This window comes from Glycine max, chromosome 13 (assembly GCF_000004515.6).
Source record: "Glycine max cultivar Williams 82 chromosome 13, Glycine_max_v4.0, whole genome shotgun sequence".
Lineage (NCBI taxonomy): Eukaryota > Viridiplantae > Streptophyta > Magnoliopsida > Fabales > Fabaceae > Glycine > Glycine max.
Genome location: NC_038249.2, coordinates 17731043 through 17751346, shown reverse-complemented (window position 1 = coordinate 17751346; position 20304 = coordinate 17731043). Strand labels below are relative to the sequence as shown.

The 20304-nt window shown below is 29.6% G+C and overlaps 2 protein-coding genes across 3 annotated transcripts; one reads left to right on the top strand and one right to left on the bottom strand.

The window, feature by feature from the left end:
- The first annotated feature begins 10154 nt into the window (after nucleotides 1-10154).
- LOC100499830 (adenine nucleotide alpha hydrolases-like superfamily protein) lies at nucleotides 10155-12723 on the top strand. 2 transcript variants are annotated; one of them, XM_041007766.1, is made up of 3 exons: nucleotides 10155-10871; nucleotides 11454-11575; nucleotides 12366-12701. In XM_041007766.1, the coding sequence occupies exons 1-3, from the start codon at nucleotides 10470-10472 to the stop codon at nucleotides 12505-12507; spliced, it is 666 nt and encodes a 221-aa protein (XP_040863700.1). In that variant the 5' UTR covers nucleotides 10155-10469; the 3' UTR covers nucleotides 12508-12701.
- A 1993-nt stretch (nucleotides 12724-14716) lies between these two features.
- Nucleotides 14717-19322, bottom strand: LOC100786532 (UDP-galactose transporter 1). The gene is made up of 5 exons (XM_003542881.5): nucleotides 19021-19322; nucleotides 17507-17756; nucleotides 17222-17429; nucleotides 16000-16231; nucleotides 14717-15109 (listed from the first exon to the last, which is right to left on the bottom strand). The coding sequence occupies exons 1-5, from the start codon at nucleotides 19129-19131 to the stop codon at nucleotides 14882-14884; spliced, it is 1029 nt and encodes a 342-aa protein (XP_003542929.1). The 5' UTR covers nucleotides 19132-19322; the 3' UTR covers nucleotides 14717-14881.
- Nucleotides 19323-20304: the final 982 nt, after the last annotated feature.

Here is a 20304-nt window from a genome sequence, read left to right as displayed (position 1 = left end):
ACAAGACAAACTTTATATATATCAATATTACCCATTGAATCCCTTTCAACTATAGATATTTATCTATAATTTATGGGTTTCACACTTTCAAGAAATTTGATGATAACCCAAATGTCATGTTCAACCATCGGTTTTATTGCATCATTTATAGCATCAATCCACTTGAGAGTTAAAGCACAACATGACTTGACTAACGTCAATTAGACCTTCTCAGTCAACCTAATGTCATATTCATGTCCTTAAAGAAATATGAGATAATCATATCAAATTATATTTTTTCTTTCTCTAGTTTATCTTCTTAATGACACTTATTGAGATTATTGAGTTTGAACTTTAAGTGGTGCTTGAGAAGGAATCTTAGTGTTGTCTTGTCTTTTTAATAATGTTAGGAGTAACATCATTATGTAATTACCATATTCCTTTCTTGAACTATGGTAAGTATAAAGGCTTATCTATTGTCAATAATAGGTTATTCTTTAAAGACAACACTCTTTATGTTTCCTTCCCCTCCAAACTCAATTTCCTCAAGGAGTCTTGCATTCTCGTCTCAAACATGATCTTAAAGTGAGATTGCAAAACTTATACATGCGAGAGCTTTAAATGTAACAAAAAATAATTGTAACTAATAATCTTTAAGTCCAACTTACTTCCATGCAGCCTATAATGCATTACTTCGGTTGGACATCCCCAAATGTGCAAATGCCTAATGTTGGGATTTTCCCGACTCACACCTATAGGGTAGTGACTACTTTAATTGGTACCCTAAAAGGATATAAATTGCATTCTTTAATGTCTTTTCCCCAAAGAGACTTTGGTAGAGAAGAATTAAATTTCTTACCATACCTGTACAAGTCTAGTTTCATCATTCTGCAACTTTGTTCATGCTAGATTTGCCTAACATTATATATTGTAAAACAATTTCACAATTATTGAAGAAAAACACATGGGGATTCCAAATGTTGTACCTTATGTCAAATCTATCATAGTATTCCCCACGATCAGATTTGACAATCTTAATTTTCTTTCTTTTTTTAGTTGAAGTTCAACTTCAGCTTTGAAAGACTAAATGTCTAAAGGCCAAAATTTCTCATAATTTAAATAAAGAGGAATCATCTATGAACATAATAAAATACATTTGTTCATTCCATGAACCCGTAAGGAATAGAACACAAATATATGTATGTATTAGTTCTAAGACATCCTTAGTTCTTTCATCACTTGAATTCCTTTTTGTTTGTTTATTTTCCCTTTATATACTCAATATAGACTATAAGGTTCAACCAATATAAAGGATCCAAAATTTCCTATAACACAAGCATCCAAATTCTTTATTAAGAGATATGACTTAAGCCTTTATGTTATAAAGTAACGAAATTTTCATTTAATTTTAAGTTTTGTACTACCCAAAATTGTTTACAATAGGAACACTCAAATATCCATAAAAGAACTCATAACTTGCAACATTTGAATCGCAAGAGAGAATAACTTTATTATTTATAATTGAACAACAATAATTGAATTTGTCCAAATCAGAAATAAAATTTGATTTAATAAACAACTCAATATATGTCTCAACCAAATTCAAATGAAATTTAGTTTTTTAAAGGAACATAAAAGTTTCTATAGCTTCAATTGCAACTTGATGTCATCGTCCACATAGATGAATCTTTCATTATCACTTGGTGGATGATTCCATAGGTTGCATCATATAGACATGCTTATTTAAGTAGTAGAACCAAAGTCTACCCACTAACGTCTTTCGGTACTAAACTAAATTAATTTTAAAACAAACAAAAATGAGAAGTTTACCATTTTTCACACACTAAATAGTGTAAATGAGACTTCCTTTTTTTTATATGCCTCATCCTACAAAAGCAACAAGGAAATTCCTTATCATGTTCTCTTGTTTCTTCTCTAGAAAAAAAAACTATGCAATATCCTCAACTCTCAACTAACTCCTTTCAAACTCTAAATTTTATACATGTAGCTTTGGGATTCAAACAATATGAGTATTTTAAATCGTAGTAGTAGCAACAACAACAATTAAAGAAAAAAAAATAAACATACAATGCAAAAATAATCTTTATGGTAAATTTCAAGACCCAAACAAGATACTTAGCGCACCATCAATCCTCAATCTTTGGATTGAAAAAGACTAACTGAAAGTGGTACTCTCAACACATCGATCAAACATTGGTGATAAATCTTGTCAAACAATGATTGTCTTTGGACACTTCATCGCTCAAATGGAAAACTTATATGATGATTACTCTGATCAAATAATGATTGTCTTTGAACATTTATTATTCACATTGGAAATCACACTTTATAATCGCCACATGTTTACCATCACAAATATGTAATTATTCTGCCAAATTGTGTCTTCCTTTGGACCGAACACAATTCACATGAGTAATTCCATGTAACATCTATGTAAATTCAATCAAATCAACTTACACAACAAAGGTTACTTTGACAACATGTTGTTTCAATCAATTTAACCAAAAAATGCAAGACAATTTAATATAATAAATGAGAGGTTTTAAAATCACATAACTTTCACATATAATTTAGTTATATAAAAATATATATAACAGAAAATGCAAATATTTTACAGAACGGGCTCATCACAAGATACCTAGCACAATTGGGATAAAGAAATTAATTTGTAATTGGTACTCTCAATGCAATGATCAAATGTTGATAATAAATTCTATCAAATAATAGCTTTTCTTTGGACCGACTATTATTCACATGAAAATATCTTATAATTGTCACACATTTATCATCACATGTACAAAATATTATTTGGCCAAATTTTGTCTTCCTCTAAACCGAACACAATTCACATAAATAATTTTATACAAAAATCTATATAATTTTAATCAAATCAATTTTCATAATAGGAATTATTTTTTACAATATATTATGTCAATCAATTTAATTAAAAAAATCATTAGATATGCAATGAAGGATATGTACCAAATCATTAGATATGCAATTTAATGTCTCAATGAGTTAAGTTGGAAGAGGAGGATGAAATCATCCTTAACTTCAATTCGTACATATATAATATAGGAAGACTTTTTACGTACCAAAACATGGGGGAAAAAAAGTATTTATTCTGTAAACTATAAAAGTTAAAATATTAGTTGTAATACAAATTAACTACGTGCATGTATGACAAGTTTAAAAGATATTAGTTATAATTATAACTGTTAGTTTTTTAATCAATAACAGCAGTACTCCTCTTAGTTTAAAAGCCAAATCTCTAATATAAAGATAAGGAAAGTTAAACAAATGGTGAAAACAGTTGCAGATTTGTAAAAGATGGAGAATATATTGGGAAATACGTACCCACCACTCATAAAGAGATTATAATACCGTGTTTGCAATTGCATGCAGTAGAGTTTGTGGTTTTCTTATAGTATTGTTATGATGCATTTGTTATTTAACTACTTCACGAGAAGCCAAAATGCTGGGCGCGCTGAACGCTAATTCGTCTGTATTATCTTTCCTTTCGGATCATTAATTCTCATGATCTCACATCTCAATACTCAATGAAATTTATAGGATATGCTTGTTCCATATTAGCTTGCTTGCTAGTATTTCATATTCTCAAATTTTAACTCTTTACAACTTTAAAAATGTGTTATTCTGCGTCTGTCTGAAGACAGAATATTTTGTTGGAGTAGCTAAAATCTTGGATGAGTTATTAATTAGAGGAATTTTTACGTCAAGTTCAGGTGTAATTATCCTCTGATGTTTAAATTAGTAGGGGCCTAGGGGGTGTTTCAAGTTATTTTCTCTGATTTTTGGAAATAATATTCTTAGGAATATAAAAATGGGAATGATATTTTAAGGTATATTTTATAAAAAGAAATAAAAAAACATGTTTGATTAACAACTAAAATTTAATGAAAATATTTTTGATATTTTTAGGAATAATTAAAACATGTATATGGTTCATGTTATATTATAATTGTCAAATTCCACTTACTAAAGATAATATTTTTTATATGTATACTTTTATATTAAAGACATTGTCATACTTTTCTACTGTCTTGAATGCTATTTTTATTTTTTATTTCTAAATTTAGAAAGAAAATTATAAAAACAGAAAATTATTATTTTACATTTTTAAATATTTAAAAACAAAAAAATTGATCAAAAAATATTTTTAATTATTTTATAAAAACAAAAACATTTTCTCTAACTAGTTTTCTTGTACGCTTGCAATTTCATAATAAGCAGTAACTAAGTAATTAAAGTGAATGAAATTTTCTGTTTTGTAATTTTGCATATCTTTTTTTAACTCTCTTATTTTGCCTATCATAATATCGTCATTTAATTTATTGAAATCAGCAATAAATTCATGCATGTTTCTTTCATTATGCTTACAAACTTTTTTGACTTACTTGAGAGCAAAATAATGGTCCACAAAAGCAACAATAAACAAAGGCAATATTACTCATAAATTCCATTCAACACCATCTAGCTTATTTTAATTATTATTATTTATTTAATTTAGTACTAGATATTGTAAGAAATGAGTCCTGATTTATTTATTTTTTATCATTATAATATTAATGCGGAATGATTATTAATTTTATTAATAATTAATCTTTGTTAATGAATTTAGTTAATTATCTTTAATGAAATTCTTTCATTCGTATATAAGACTGGAATCAGGGACTATGGAAATGATATCAGCTCTACACAAATCAACGACTTATTGATGATTGCTGATTGAAATAATGCTAAAATTTGGATTTACATTTTTTTGTGCCTAAGCCCTAAGGTTATCTTGGTTGCTTAAATTTTAGTTGCTCTTTTTCCCTCCATCTTTGGAGTGTTCAAGAACTGCAATCCATATGCGGCGGCGGAGGATTTACTGATGTTGGTATGGAAATATTGACATGATTGTTTAAGATTTTTTTAAAAAATATTTTTTAATGAAATAAGCATTTTTTTCCCTTTTATGTATTTGTCTAAATTATTTTAAACAAAAACAGTTTTTTTTTTATTTTTTATAAGAAATAAATTTATCTAGTTCTTAAAAAAATCACTTTAAAAAAAAAAAAAACAAACTTGCTCATTAGAAAAATAATGATTTAGACACTTGAAAGCATGACATTGGGAGAAGGGGGTGTTGAAAGCATAGGGAGAGGTGCGAATATGATTGAGGGGGCCGGAAGAAAGTGGATATCAAATCTAAGAAGGAAATTCTGTGACAGAGACTTCAACGTTGGGGCAGGGTAGCTTATAGATTGTCTTTGTTTCTCTTTAGTGTATTTTGTTTCAGATTATACAATATTTAAGGTTTTAACACATGTAATAAGAAATATAATTAATTTATTAACTTTTAAAAAAAATATTAAATATTATATTTCTTAATATATTATTTATTAATTAATGATTCATTTACTCTTTTCATATACTATTCTCACTAAATATTAATTAAGGTAAATCTTAAAAAAAATATTTAATGCAGCATTAATTTTATAAAATGATATATATTTTAAATAATTTTTTTCTCTGAAACGTCAAAATTAATATGGGACGGAGGGAGTATTTTATATCTACTTCTGCTATTTTATTCATGTACTTCTTCTGCTATTTTATTTTATAACTGTTTTTGTCACTTAAATTAAATCAGAGTGATGTGCTTGCTCCTATCAATTTCCATCATCCATGTGTCATAAAATCATTTGTATTAAGATAAGAATAAGAAAGCTAGTATATGATGTGTTGGTTCTACTTGAGCTTAACAATAATCTTTTATGAATTTGCTCAGTTAATTTAGTAAGGTACAAATTTAATTTGATTATTGGTTGTGTACCAAAATGACTTGTTGAATTAGTCCCTTGTCAACAATAATCTCTTCCTTACAAAATGGACATTCACGTCTTTGACACTCCACATGGGCCATGGTAAAATTAATGACAAGAAGCGTCATTAATTTTAGAGATAGTGGTAATTTCCGGTTTAGATCTTAATTATCGATTCTTAAAAATATTTATTCAAAACATCCATCAAAATTTTGTATTCAATGAAGTATGATATATGTTCTAACTATATGTGTATTTTTTTATGAGAACTATATGTGTGTATATCATTACATAGTTGAGAATTTTGTGATTATTTCTATTTAGAGTGTATTTTGTTAAATTGTGAGAATTAATAACAGTTAAGTGGAAATTTTAATGTGGAATCTTCAATATATATCTATATACTTATAAAAATTATCCAGCACCTTGTCACGTATTAGTTTTTAAACGATAAAAATTATCGTTTCCCACTTTTTTCTTAACAAAATTTTTTACTTTGATTTAAAAAAAAAAATCCGTACAACAGCATGAGTCCACACCTAGTTTAATAATAAATGACGAGAAGCATCATAAGAAAACTTAGTATACCAACATTTTTAATTAATATTTATTTCTCTATTCCACTACCTCTCATATTCATGTCTTAAATATTCAAACACGTCAAAAACAACATTTTTATTAAAAGAAAAACTTAAATTTGACTCTCTCTCATGTAATGTTTGATGCATGTAAAATATTTTGATAGTGGGATGCATGATGGAGCAAATGGCTCCAAATTCATATATACTACTGTATTTCCTAGCATCTCCTTATCTCAAAAAAAGAAAAGTTTGCATTAAAAATCAAGTCCATAGGGCCAGTGTTAATAATTGGATTGTACCCCAGGACAGGGCCATTGCAATTAAGAAAATTAAAAGCAGTGTACCTGCATGCAGATCCATGTATACGTGTACGTTATTTCCGCACAAATTATACACGCTTATAGTCATATACAATACCTTTGGTTGTTCAATGTACTTAAATACAAAATAAACTATAAATAGTTATGAATTGGGCAATTGATTGATGGTCTATAAGTTCTGGTAATATTAATATGCCCTACCACTGTCTCGCATGATCCTTCTTTAATTAAGTCTAACAGCCAACCAGCCAGCCAGTACATTCACTTCACTATATTTTAATTTTAGTTTTTTTAAAGCACTTTTTATATTGGGTTTAATTGGAGTTTAAGTTTTATATCAACAATAAACGTAATTCTTGAAAAAAAAAAAACAATCAACATCATAAAAGCTTGGGGTCGATTTAGTATTTACTTCGGTTTTCATTTTTAATTATTAAAATTTTCACACTACTATTAAAATAGGTTTTAACATCTCCTTATTAACATTAATTTTGATAAAAATCGATGTAATAAAATGTGTGATAATATTTTTGCAAATAAAATGTTATCGTTAAAATCAATTTTAGAAAAATCGATATTAACATCCAATTTTAAAAAATTGAGTGAGTACTCTGTCACTCAAATTCACTTGAAGTTCTCTTAATCATTTTTCTCTTGAAACCCCCTCAAACCCCTTTGCTTGTGCCTCAAGTCCCTATGTTGTCACTTTCTTCCTTGTTTGGCTCTAGGGAGCACAATGAGAAGAGGAGCTAAGAGAAAGACGAAGCAGGATCAAGAAGTCAAACATGACGCACCCGAAGATAACATGACCAAAGCTCAACCTCAAGCTAAACAAGCCAAGACCTCAAAGCCTCAATCCAAATCTGAGTACTTCAAAGACAAGCACAACTTGGTTAGTTTAATTAACACTTTTCCATCACCATTCAATTTTTTTATTTCAATTTGAACTATTTTCTTTAACTATATGCGCTGAACAAGAAACATTGTGAAGAATGGAATGAAACGCAGCCGTTTTGTTTATTAAGGAGAAAATATTGATTTGGCATTTCATTTTCCCTTTGTTTTTGTGTCTAGCTTTAGTTAGCTATACTTCAAAGCAGTTATATTATATGTGTTTAGGTTTTTTTTTTTCTTTTTCGTATGTGCATTGTGTTTTACTAATGAAAGATGATGTATGTCAATTTAGATTGTGTAGGAAGATTTGTGGAAGGAAACATTCCCCCGATATAGAAATGTGTTTTTCGCATTGATTTTAAAATTGATGTTGAGAGTTCTTGACTTTTAACTTCAGTTTAAAACTGATGTTAAATGTCTTTTTTGTAATAGTGTCACTTTGTTTTTAATTTATTTCTTATTTTTAAATATTTTAAGGGAAATAGTGAGAATAATTATTTTCTTGTATATAAATATTTGAAAATAGAAAATAAAGTAAAAAATATGACAGTTTTATAAATTTAAAATAAAAAATAAAAACTGAAGCAAGCACGCACTTATATTAAAGGGCATAAAAGAATACATGTATTTGTGATAAATTGGTTCTAAAAATCATATTTTATTATCAAATTGGTTCTTTAACATCACAACTTAATTATAAAATGGTTTCATAAATTTAACTGCATGACTAATTATTATATTTTTTTTTACATATTTACAAATTAAATTTATATTTTATATTTTTTAAATACCAATTTATCATCATTACATTTTAGAATCAATTTGACTATTTAACCATGTTATCCAAGAAAGATCTCAGGAGAAAGGTAAATGCAATTTTGCCTCAGCTTATATATAAACTATAAAGCACAATTTGGAAAGCAAGAATGGAAGAGTTAACTGTGCACTGTTATCTGAAATCTGAGTCTATACATGCAGCATAGACTGGTCACTGTGAATGCGTGAAAAGGAAAACAGGGTTCAGAAATCAGAAAGGTTAAAATTGAATGGTTGTTTTCTTTGTTAATTGTTAGTGTAGTTGGTTGGTTCGGCGAGCCACCCGGAGCAATTATTTGCAATTACCACCTTGTGACTTCTATGCGCACCAAAAACAAAACAAAACAAGACCCAGTTGAGTTCACAAGGGGCCCCAATTTTGATTTCTGACACATCTCCATGATTTCCATTCTTAACATCCAAATAAATAAATAATACTAGTATTTTTTATTATATCAAATTGTTACTGATTACTATTGTCATAAGTTATGGTCTTTATTAAGGATATAACTATGGTTGAATAGAGAGTAAATGTTATATTATTAAATACCATTTTCATTACGGATAAAAAAATACGTTAGGGCCTTTATGGATTGTCTGACCATTGAGAACTGGTGATGTTATATATTGGTTTATAAGGTCAAAGTTATTTTTTTTATTTATATATTTTAATTGTATCATGTCACTAATGGATTAGAATATGTAATACATATTTCTCGTACCGAGAATTATACATTTTGAGCGTGTAATTTGTAGGATTAAATATCTACAATAATATGATAATTATTAAAATGGTAAATTACTTCTCTATACTTTTATTATTCATATTTTTTAATTTATATAGTTTTAAAGTGGTTTTTAGTGTCTATAATTTAAATTTTAATTCTTTTTTAATTTTTATAGTTTAAAAGTGATTTTTTAGTCCTATTAATTTATATTTTAATTATCTTTTACTCCCTATAGTTTAAAAGTGATCTTTTTAGTTCTTATAATTTATATTTTAATTATTTTTTAGTTTTTATAAAAAAATATAAAAATAATTAACTATAAATTAGTTATAAATTATCAACTATTTTTTATTACAAATTATCTTGCAATAAATTAGTTACGAATTACTTATTAATATTTTTTATAATTAATTGTAATTTATAATATTATTCATATTTTGATAATGAAATTAAAAATGAATTAAAATATAAATTATAAGGACTTAAAAAAATAATTTTTATATTACATATACTAAAAGAGAATTAAAAACGAAATAAGTAATTAAACTTTATTATAAATTCAATAACAATTACTAGGAGAAACTATTATCTTATAATTTAGATTTATGTTTATTCCAACTCTTAATACATTGATGTGACAATGTAAGATGAGTATGCATGCAAAAGTTGTTCTTAAACCCATTCATTAGCCCATGATTTCTCGCAACCATATTCTTCTATGGGAATCTCCAAATTTACATATCTATCTCATGACATTTAGTTCTGTCGATTTTCTTATTCTTATTTCTCTAAAGATGGACCACTTTACATCATGTGCCTCATGTGGCATGAGGCAACCCATATGGTTTGAGGGTAATTAGTTTTATATATTATCATCATGTAAAAGAAATGCTTATTATGAGTGATTAGTTTTATTATGACACAATATGTTAAACTAATGATTTACTAAAGTACAAAAGAATCTGAATCAGAATAGGTGGAGAAATGATGGTTCAGAAATCCTATCTTTCATCATCAATGAGACTACAACATCATGGGTAGAGTAAAGCCACAACTAGCCAGTGATTCCCGTGACACACTTCTTCACTCTGCACAAAAGTTAACAACCCCAAAACCAACCCCTTTTTATTTGTATCTCTTCGACAATAACAATAACAATAACCTCTGATACACTCTATCGCCCTACAATCCCTCTCTTGTTCCATCACTTCTCAGAGAGTGTAAAAGAGTGAGCTTTTTTTTTTTTTTGTAGTTTTTTCTTTTTGGGATATATAAGCCAAAGGGGGTGTGAAAAACACAATGCAACAAAGTTCAGCTTCAGGGTCATTGATGAAGCAATTGAGTGTGAAGGAGGCTTGGAAATCAACATCAAGTAGGTGGAGTGGGAAGGACAAGTATAGTAGTGTTGGAGGAGGGAGCATTGAAGGGTATGAAGCAAGTTTGAGCCAACTGGAAGGTTTTGCTATGTATGGGAATGAGGACAATAATGGAGTGATGATGGGGAAGAAGAGAGTGATGGTGGTGGTGGATCACACTTCTCATTCTGAGCATGCAATGATGTGGGCACTCACTCATGTAGCTAATAAGGGTGATTTGCTCACTTTGCTTCATGTTGTTCCGACTCATAGGGGTTCTGAATCTTCTAGCTCTACCTATCTTGTCAATCATCTTGGTTCACTTTGCAAAGATTGCAAGCCAGAGGTAAAGTCCTGAATCATAGTCAATTACGGCCTATTTGGATACTAATCATAATTGCTTTTGGGATTTTCTCTACTAAAAATCTAGAGTTTTTTTTTTCAGTAGAAAAACTTTGAAAGCACTTCTGCCTTTATATCCAAACAAACTCTTAATCATACTAATTAGTAACATATTACTCTTTGAATCTTGAATTTCATTTCTTAAGGTTAAGGATGGAGAACTTATTAGCCTATGTCATTTCTTTCATTTTTCTTTCCTTGGATTAATTGATGTGAGGGGTGGACACTGACACATTGTGTTTGGTAGATCTTGAATTCTAAGTTAAGAAGTTCCTTACTTTTTTCTCTTTTACATTATTTAAAAGAACTAAGTATATTTCTTTTGCCCATGATGTTTGTTCAAAACTTTTTCTCTCCTTTAGAGGGCAAAAGGGGTCTGAGATTCCTGTATTATTCCAATCTTTTTATTTTCACTTTTCAGAAAGAAATCATGAGAATGCTCTGATGCTTCTTCAGCTTTTCATTGTACATTCCTTATTAAAAAAATAAAAGTTAAATTTACTGATACTATCTTGGTGTAACATAGGTGGAAGTGGAAGCACTTGTAATCCAAGGACCAAAACTGGCCACAGTGATGAACCAAGTGAAGAAGCTGGAGGTTTCTGTCTTGGTATTGGGCCAAAAGAAGCCCTCTTCTCTTCTTAGCTGGTAGGATTCTCATCATTTCAATGCAATTTTCCAACCTTCAATCTCAATTCACAAACCTTGAAACTCCTTTTTCTTTTTCTAATTTGGCTCTTTGCACTTTATGCGGTAAAATGCAGAGTGATAACTGTTAATTGAGAAGTAAATAATTAAGATTTTGATTTAGCCTTTGAAGATTGGTCTTGTAACTTTTTTTTTGAGAGAAGGATTGGTCTTATAACTAGTAAAAAATGAAGTTTGCCAGAATATATTGAGAGCTACACCAGTAGCCAAAGTCTTAATTATGATGATTAAAAAATAATTAAGATTTTGATAACTTTATGATCTACTGTATTATATATTTACATGTACTTCATCACAATTTTAATTGCTGTTTCTCAGTTAACCATTATTCTATACTCTACCTTCATCGACCTTTTTTTTTACAATGCACCGACTAATCTAGAGCAGCAATTATAGTTTAATTTCATGTATTTTTGTCCTAAAAATCTTTACATTACCAATCTATATTAGAATCTAATAAAAATTACTTTAGACATATTTTTTAGAATAATTATTTTACATCTAATTAAATTATTGATTTATATACTGTATGATTAACATGTTACTTAATCAGTACTACATGATAATGCAACCAAGAAAATAAGAAGGATATGATAAAGTTATCAAATTTTATGGGAGCATATCTAAACTAATTTATCTAAAATTTAAAACTACTTAACATTTGCTTTAAAACGAGTTCACTATTTGAAGTTCAATTCATTAATTTCTGCAGTCTGTGTGGAAGAAACAGTATCAGCAGCTCGGAGGAGTTTGCTGAGCACTGCATCAACAATGCAGAATGCTTGACAGTAGGAGTAAGGAAGAGAAGCCAAGGCAACAATGGCTACCTCATCAGCACAAGGTGGCAGAAGAACTTCTGGTTACTGGCTTAAAATCTTGAGTTCTTAACTCTAGTTACCAGCTATAGTTAGGATCTCAAACAAAAAAAAAAGGGTCAAATGGGAAAATTAATTAACACAATAATAATAATATGTAACTCCTGTTCTAGTTCTAACTACTTTGTCATTGTACTCATGATATGACTCGGTGGCATCAATTTAATTATATACTATCTGATTATGTGATAGATGAAACATGATTGTGACCAATAACTTGTTTCAGTGTTTTTTTTTAGTGTAGATGATTTCTTCACCGTTTGAAATTTAAATGTACGGTGTAGAGAGAAAGGTTGAAAAAATAACATTTCGGTGACATCATATATAGCACGGACCACCACCACTTATAGATGAAGGACCACATTGCAGGAGGTAGAAGAAATCATTTATTTACATGAGCATTAAATTCCAGCACTTTTTTTTTTCTTTTGGTAAGTGTAACACGACACGTTTAGAAATACTGAAATAGTAGTAGGTGGTAACCATTTTTTAGTAATAGTAGTAAGTAGTAACAACTCAGTAACAAACAAAGCCCAATAAGATACTTCTAGTAAAAAAAAAAAAGTTATTGGCAAATGTTAGTTGTTGTTAAAAAAAATAGGATCCAATCCATTTTTTTCCTCTTTTTTTCTTATTTCTCTTAGTAATTAAATGGTTAGTTCATTTCATAATGAGGTAGCCTCCATAACTAAGTATTTTATAGAGTTTATCAGGCATGTCTTTTCTGTTTAAAAATTCTTATACAATCAACTAATAAAAATTATTCTTAGTTCAACTTTTAAAACAATTATAAAAGCTAATAAATTTATAATATATTACAATTTGTAAAAAAGAATTATTTGGTATGATCGTAATTAAAATCTTAAACTCCTAAGTGTTCATATCCCCACAAGCCTTAAACTTATATAACTCTCTACATATGATATCATCACATAGTCAATGACGTTCTTAGGATTAAGTTAGTGTTGGTAAAAGATACTCGGATTAAGTGGTTACAGATATCGAGAGTTAATCTTCATTGTTACCTTTATAGCAAAATAATTCAATGGCAATAAATGTCATTTTTTGTTTCTTTTGTGAATCCCACATGTCAAACAGTTGCACACTTTATTAGTGTTGAATACTAGCGACCAAGTAACCTAACCTTTATTCAAAATCAAACAGGAACATCGTTAGTTTTGTCCATTCAATTCCCTTTTCATTCAATTCATTTGGACTTACAAAAATAATTATGTTAACCACTGTCCTAAAGTTTTGATCAAGAATCGTTATCTACATTTTAAATATTTTTTGTTAAATAAATTTAATTACTTGAAGTAACAAATATTAAACAACAGTTATGGTGTGACAATCTTTAATTGACTTAATTTTGGCCTTCTTCCCCTACCCCCGCCCATTTTCATGAACTTAGTTCCTATTTTTTAATTGTGTAATTTTAGGGTATGTTTGATTTATATTTTCATTTTTTGAAAACTGTTTATTTTTAAAAAATTAGAATTCTGAAAACATGTTTGGTTTGACTTCTTGTTTTCTGCTTTCAAGAAATAAAAATACTAAAAATGCGTTTTCAAAAGAAAATGTATTTTTAGATTTGTTTAAAATTACATTTCTTGTCATCACGTTTTCATTTTACCTAAAATGAGTTGTTGGTTTCAACTGAAAACATTGAAAACCTCAGTTTTTAGTTCGTTTGAGAAAATATTTTCACTGAAAATCTTTTCAAAAATCTAACCAAACGTATTTTCATTACCATTTTCTATTTCCAGTGAAAATGAAAATAGAAAACAGTCAAACCAAACACCCTCTTAATTTGTATTGATTTAACATCCATATCAATGTAGTACTCTAATGCACATATCAGCATTTCTATTAAATACTGAATGTAAAGTTAACAAATGAATCAAAATTATACAATCAAAATAATGATAATCAAATTCACAAAAACTAAAAAGCAAAATCACAAAAGGAATCAAAATTATAATTAAGTCTAAATAATTTCATTTTAATTTTTAACTAACAAATTATGTTTGTTTCCGTAACCAACTATTAACTATCAACTATCACTTATCATGTATCCCCTATCACCGCATGTATGCTGCTGCAACCACATCATATCTTAAACTAGAAAATGGAGATATAAAAATTACACTGAAATCAAGGCATCATTATTAAGCCAGACCAAAAAAAAAGGGGCAAGATAAAGGGCTTCAAAAAAGAACTATGTATTAAAAACTGTGGAAAATCTAACGGAACAAAATAATCAAAGTCACTTTACTTTTATAGTAACTTGTATACCATTTAGCTATCACTGCCTTTACAAACGGCAGAAACCTCATTCATTTGTAGCCTAAACTAAACCAATTAATTATTATTAGACCTTATCATCTAATTTGTCATTTACAAGTGGAAGCAACTCCATCTTACTCCTAGGAGTCCTTGGTGTACGAGGAGTTCCTGGAACTGGTGGCTGTTGGGAGAGCATATGCCTCACATAACCATAGAATGTACATCCAACAAGTGTCACGGCACATCCAACAGAATTTAAATATGATATGGGGTTCCTAAAAATTAGCCAAGAAACAAGGACAGCAACAGCAACCTACACAAAAAAAAGCTTGATCATTATTGTCAATCGGAAAGTGCTTGCTAACTAGGGAGAAGGGAGAATAAGGAGAAGGAAGATAAAAGGGGAGGCAAATAAGGTGGCGCTTGATTTGAGTGCTTTCTGTTTTCAATTTCAAAGAAAACAGAAAACAAGAGTGATGCTTAAAATTTTAAAAACATTTTCTCTAAAAATATTTTCAAAAACATGCCCAAAATTGAAAACAACAAATCAACGTTTTCAATTTCAGCATTTTTTGAAGTGAAAATGTGGTGGCAACATGATAAATGTTTGCTTTGTAAATCAAAATAAACTTGTTTTCTAAATCTTGAAAATGAAAACAGAAAATAAACACTCAAATCAAGCGCCACCTTAAAATAGCCAAAATTCCTCTTCTTCCATTTTTGTCACCCCTCCAATATTGGGGGGAGGGGAGGTCTGCAGAGGAGGAAAAATCTTTAAACTTTTTGGACTATGCTACAAAATTATACTTAGTTTGAATACTAAAGATTAATAGTTTTATTTTTTATCTACTTGCAAGGGTATTATTTTGTTTTTCTTGCAAACCAAACAAGGAATCCCTCCCCTTCCTTCCTTCTTTCAGACCAATCAGTACACTGGTGATTTACATGCAATGTTGAAGTGTAGAATTCAACAGATTATATGAAACTATGGAGTAAGGGATCTATAAGGCAGAAAGTAACACAAAAAGTGCATTTTCAAGGAACAATGACAATGTGGCTACAATTTCTCCAGTTATTTGATAGGATGGGCTTCGAGAGACTCAATACATGAATGAACCAACTGAAAACAAAATCATGAACACGAAAGACCAACTAATATAGTAGCTTGAAGCATTTGATTCATTTCAGCCTGATAGAACTCACCTTAAGGTTTCCAGCAACATTAAATGTTACAGCAGTGGTGGAATGAATCACATAAAAAATGGAGAAGTTAAGGCAAAATGCCAAAACTCCTGAGCTGAAAATGATGATCAGAGCTGACCAAGGATATGGATGAGTACTTAGCCACTCAAGAACTCCATTGCCTTCAAGTAACAAAGCTGGTATTGCCAAGATCATGGTTGCAAAAGGGGCCATGTAATAAACGGTGTTTATGCTAAAAGTACAAAAAAGAGCAATTAGCATATGTACTGCAGAAAAATGATGCCACAACAATGTGGAGAATCAGAATGTACACAAGAACAGAGTAAAAGAAGGTATAGCAAAGCTAAGGCAAAATCAGGTAAAAAAGGGAATGGTAAATATCACCACTTACCCAGCAGCAACACTTTCCTTTTTCTTTTAAAATTAATGGATAAAATAAGATGCAAGAAAAAAATACGTGAGGGGATTTTGATCTGAAATGTACTCATAGATGTTACAACAGAGACAATCTATCTAGTAACTACAATGGGAAAGATTTTCATACTCCAGGTATTTGATTGAAACCTTTGGAAGCTAATTGACACAAAAAGAGGCTATAAAGCAAGATCCACATGTAGCATAAATCTCTTATTTTTTCAATCAAGGAATTAAGAGAATGTTCCAAATATTAGTCCATTTAGGATACAATAATTGGAGAAAAGATGATGAAAGCATTATCAATGAATAATGAAGAAAGTCCTCCCACTGAGTTATGTACACCCAACGTCTACCCAAACCCATGTAGTTAACCACATATGACAGTCAATAACCTCAGGACACTATTAACCACTTTTGAGACAAAGTTAATCACCATAAGACATTTCAATAACCTCATGACACTATTAACCTCATTGATAACAATTACAATCATATTCAATTACTCATAACCATCTAATCCATCCATGTATAAATCCAATCAATCTATCATGTTAAGAAAAATTAAAAACTAATCATTTGGTTGGATTGGATCACCATTTCTTGTTGGACAGATAATGAATCATCCAACATATTTTGTAATCCATTAGATCAGGTAATCAAAAGTTCATTGGTTGGGATATAGGTCTTTAAGGGACACGGGATTTGGACTTTAAGGTGTTTGAATGAAAAATGTATATAAATATTGACTAACATTTTTTTTTTATAAAATCCAGAAAATATTGACTAAGGCATAAAAAGTTTGCACCTATCAAATTTGTATCCATGCAACAGAGACTCTGCAAGGATAGTCTTTGTAGATGTAGCCAAACAGCCAAGTAAGGCAGCACAAAACCCAAATGCATTAAAGCTAAGCTCTGTAACAGATGTGAGAAGAATCCCTCCAACAATGGGTATAAGAGAAGCCCAAATACGCCAGTCAAAATATTTCCTCCAAACTAGCCATTGCAAAACAACTGCGGAATTTCACCAAGATCAGATGAAAATGTCCTTCAAATCACAACATAAAGCAGAACCAACTAATGAATCTTGCCTGTTGTTGCAGGGGTGAATGATTTTATTGTCTGCATAAAAGAAACCGGTATGTATCTTAGGCTCACATTCCCTAGCACAATGTTAATACAGAACACAAATGACATAGGAAAGATTCTTCTCCAGCGGTCTTCAGGGTCAACAGTTATCAGTGGTTTAAGCTTCAGCACCTTAATCACCACATATCCTCCAATGGCTGAGCAGATAAAGTGGATGCATGATACCGACAGTGGAAACTTGAAATCCAATTTCTGCAAAAGCGAAATTAAAAAAAAAAAAAAAAAACTTAAATTTAAAGGATTTGTTACAGTCCATAAAAATTGAGAAATTAACAGATGTGGAGGGAGCAATGAAGAGTGAACCTTTTTCCTAAAAATGGAAAAAGAACATAAAATCTGAGGATCAACATCATGCAAGCTCCCAATTAACAAATATAAACAAAAAAAACTCATTCCACACATCTTTGTCATTGCAGAAACTTTTAGGCCACAATATAATTTGTCCCTACTAAATCACACTCACACAGTCTTGATCATTTTATTTCATTTTAAGGGCACACTATATATGTTCTGGTTACACATTGTTCTACTTCACTGTGTATTGTGGCGCTCAAGGCTCAACTAAACAAACTAAGGAGGTATACAAGTGGAAGACAATCCTCACCTCATACTAGCTAGCTTTGGGGTTGAATTAGGCTCAAGACAAAATTCTACGATATATAATTAACAGTGTTGTTAAATGGCGGTGCCATGGCCGCTATGGCGGAATGACAGGGCGGATTTTTCGCCAACCTCCATAGGCTATTTGTGAAGGGAGGCCCGCTATGGCAGCACCTTAGGCCGCAATGACGTGTCTATATGGCAGAATTTTGGCCATCCGCAATATTCCACCATCCACCATTGAAAACATTGATCATTAAACAAAATCACTCCTTAGACATTGCAACGGACCTAGCTTAATGGAAAGACCAAGAATGATGTACAATGCTATAACAAAAAAGGGTATGCAGCTTCTGAAATTTCCTTATATCAAGTTTTTGGGCTTCAACATGCTACATTCCTAACGGATGGATCTTATCCAAACTCCAGAGATCATAAACAATATTCAGATACAAACCCGCAAACAAACAAAAACAAATAAAGCTCCTAAAACGGTCCTCATCTAAAATAATATAGTAAATTTGTAATATCATTCCTCATTGTCTTGAAATAAAATTACATAAAAGAGAAACGTTACACACTCTCTGTTCATTAAAAATGACAAAATGCACTCTCTGTTCATTAAAAATGACAAAAATTTGATGAGTCCCACATCATATTTAATCAGTCTCTCCAGATTTTTTAATTTTCAATCTGTGTTGAAGAGTGTGTTTCTAGCCCTCATCTTAGATAAAATGATCAGAAAAAAAAGACATAATTATGAAGGAATTTGGAACAAACAAGAGGGGAGGAAGAAACCATAAAAAAGTGTGAATAATTATTATAAGAATTGGGTAAAGAAATAACAAAGAGAAACCTGGAAGATCCACTTGTTGATGATAATGACAGTGACATTGAAAGCCCACCATTGAAGTATTGCCAAGAGAGATCTAAACACGCTCCATTGGCAAATAACCTCTTCTTCCATCACCCGACCCAGATGGTTTCGGAGCCTCCACAACCTCAGAATTTTCACGCAGAGAGAGAAAAACGAATCGGTGTTGGCTTACGATGAAGAAAAAAAGGAAGAAGAACCTTCTTGCACTCTGAATATTGGGTGATTTGGGACACTACGTTTTTTTCTCTTTGTCTCCTCATATGTTTCTTTCAGTGGAAATTATGCTTGTGTGTCAAATTAAATATTTAATCCCATTTTTTTCTCTTGCACGTACTCCCTAATGCCTATTGTCCTCCCAACGCATTCCACGTAAAAAAAAATTAAATGATTTTGTTAATTTTCTTATTTTTCTATATATAGAATAATTTAAATCCTCTTTTTATTTATAAAAATTAATAAATAAAAATAGCTATTATTTTTAAAATAGTTATTATTTTAATTAGAATGGTCGAATTGTTCATGTAGGGTTTTAGGGATAATTTTGGATTTAATTAAATAACGGGTAGCGAGGTAATTTCACCTCAATTCATTAAAAATAATTTTCACATTAATAAAATATTTTTAGTAGTATATTTTTATTTTAAAAATATAGATTATATGATTTTTAATTTTTTTCTAAGCTGAAAAGGCTTTGGTTGAATATACACTGATAATTAGAGGTATTATTTTGGTCATTTGACTTAAAAATTCAAAAATAAAAATTCTAATAAATTTCTAAAAAACATTATTATTATTATTATTATTATTATTACAATTATTATTCTAAACTTACAATAAGGTTTTCCTAGTTTTAAATATTTTATAGGTTAAAGGTTTGTTAGGTGATATTGTAGGTAAATAGTAATTATATACACAACTTTAGGAGCTTGTAGGAAAATTTAAAAAGCGTATTTTAAATATTATAGTTAACATTCTTAGTGTAATTTTTTTTTTACAATTTTTTAGCACTGTTATTTTGGTTGAAATTTAAATTCTAGTTAATTTAATGACATTAGGGGCTTTTCGATAAATTTCTAAGAAAAATATTTAAAAATCATACAGATAATACTCGATAATTTGAAGCCAATGAATTATGTACATTTGAATTATCAAACTCCTTTTAAATTTTTAAATACAATTTTTTGTAATAATTCAACAATAGAGATTGGTGAAAATAAAAAAAGTTACACAATTAACCTATTATAAATTATCTATACTGACAAC

Excerpts from the sequence above, each read along its gene's own strand:
- LOC100499830 (XM_041007766.1), top strand. The coding sequence starts at position 10,470 with ATGCAACAAAGTTCAGCTTCAGGGTCATTGATGAAGCAATTGAGTGTG. Across the intron at positions 10,872-11,453 it reads GCAAAGATTGCAAGCCAGAG|GTGGAAGTGGAAGCACTTGT; the intron begins GTAAAGTCCTGA and ends GGTGTAACATAG. Across the intron at positions 11,576-12,365 it reads CCCTCTTCTCTTCTTAGCTG|TATCAGCAGCTCGGAGGAGT; the intron begins GTAGGATTCTCA and ends TGGAAGAAACAG.
- LOC100786532 (XM_003542881.5), bottom strand. The coding sequence starts at position 19,131 with ATGGAAGAAGAGGTTATTTGCCAATGGAGCGTGTTTAGATCTCTCTTG. Across the intron at positions 17,757-19,020 it reads TCAACAAGTGGATCTTCCAG|AAATTGGATTTCAAGTTTCC; the intron begins GTTTCTCTTTGT and ends TCGCTTTTGCAG. Across the intron at positions 17,430-17,506 it reads ATTCACCCCTGCAACAACAG|TTGTTTTGCAATGGCTAGTT; the intron begins GCAAGATTCATT and ends GAAATTCCGCAG.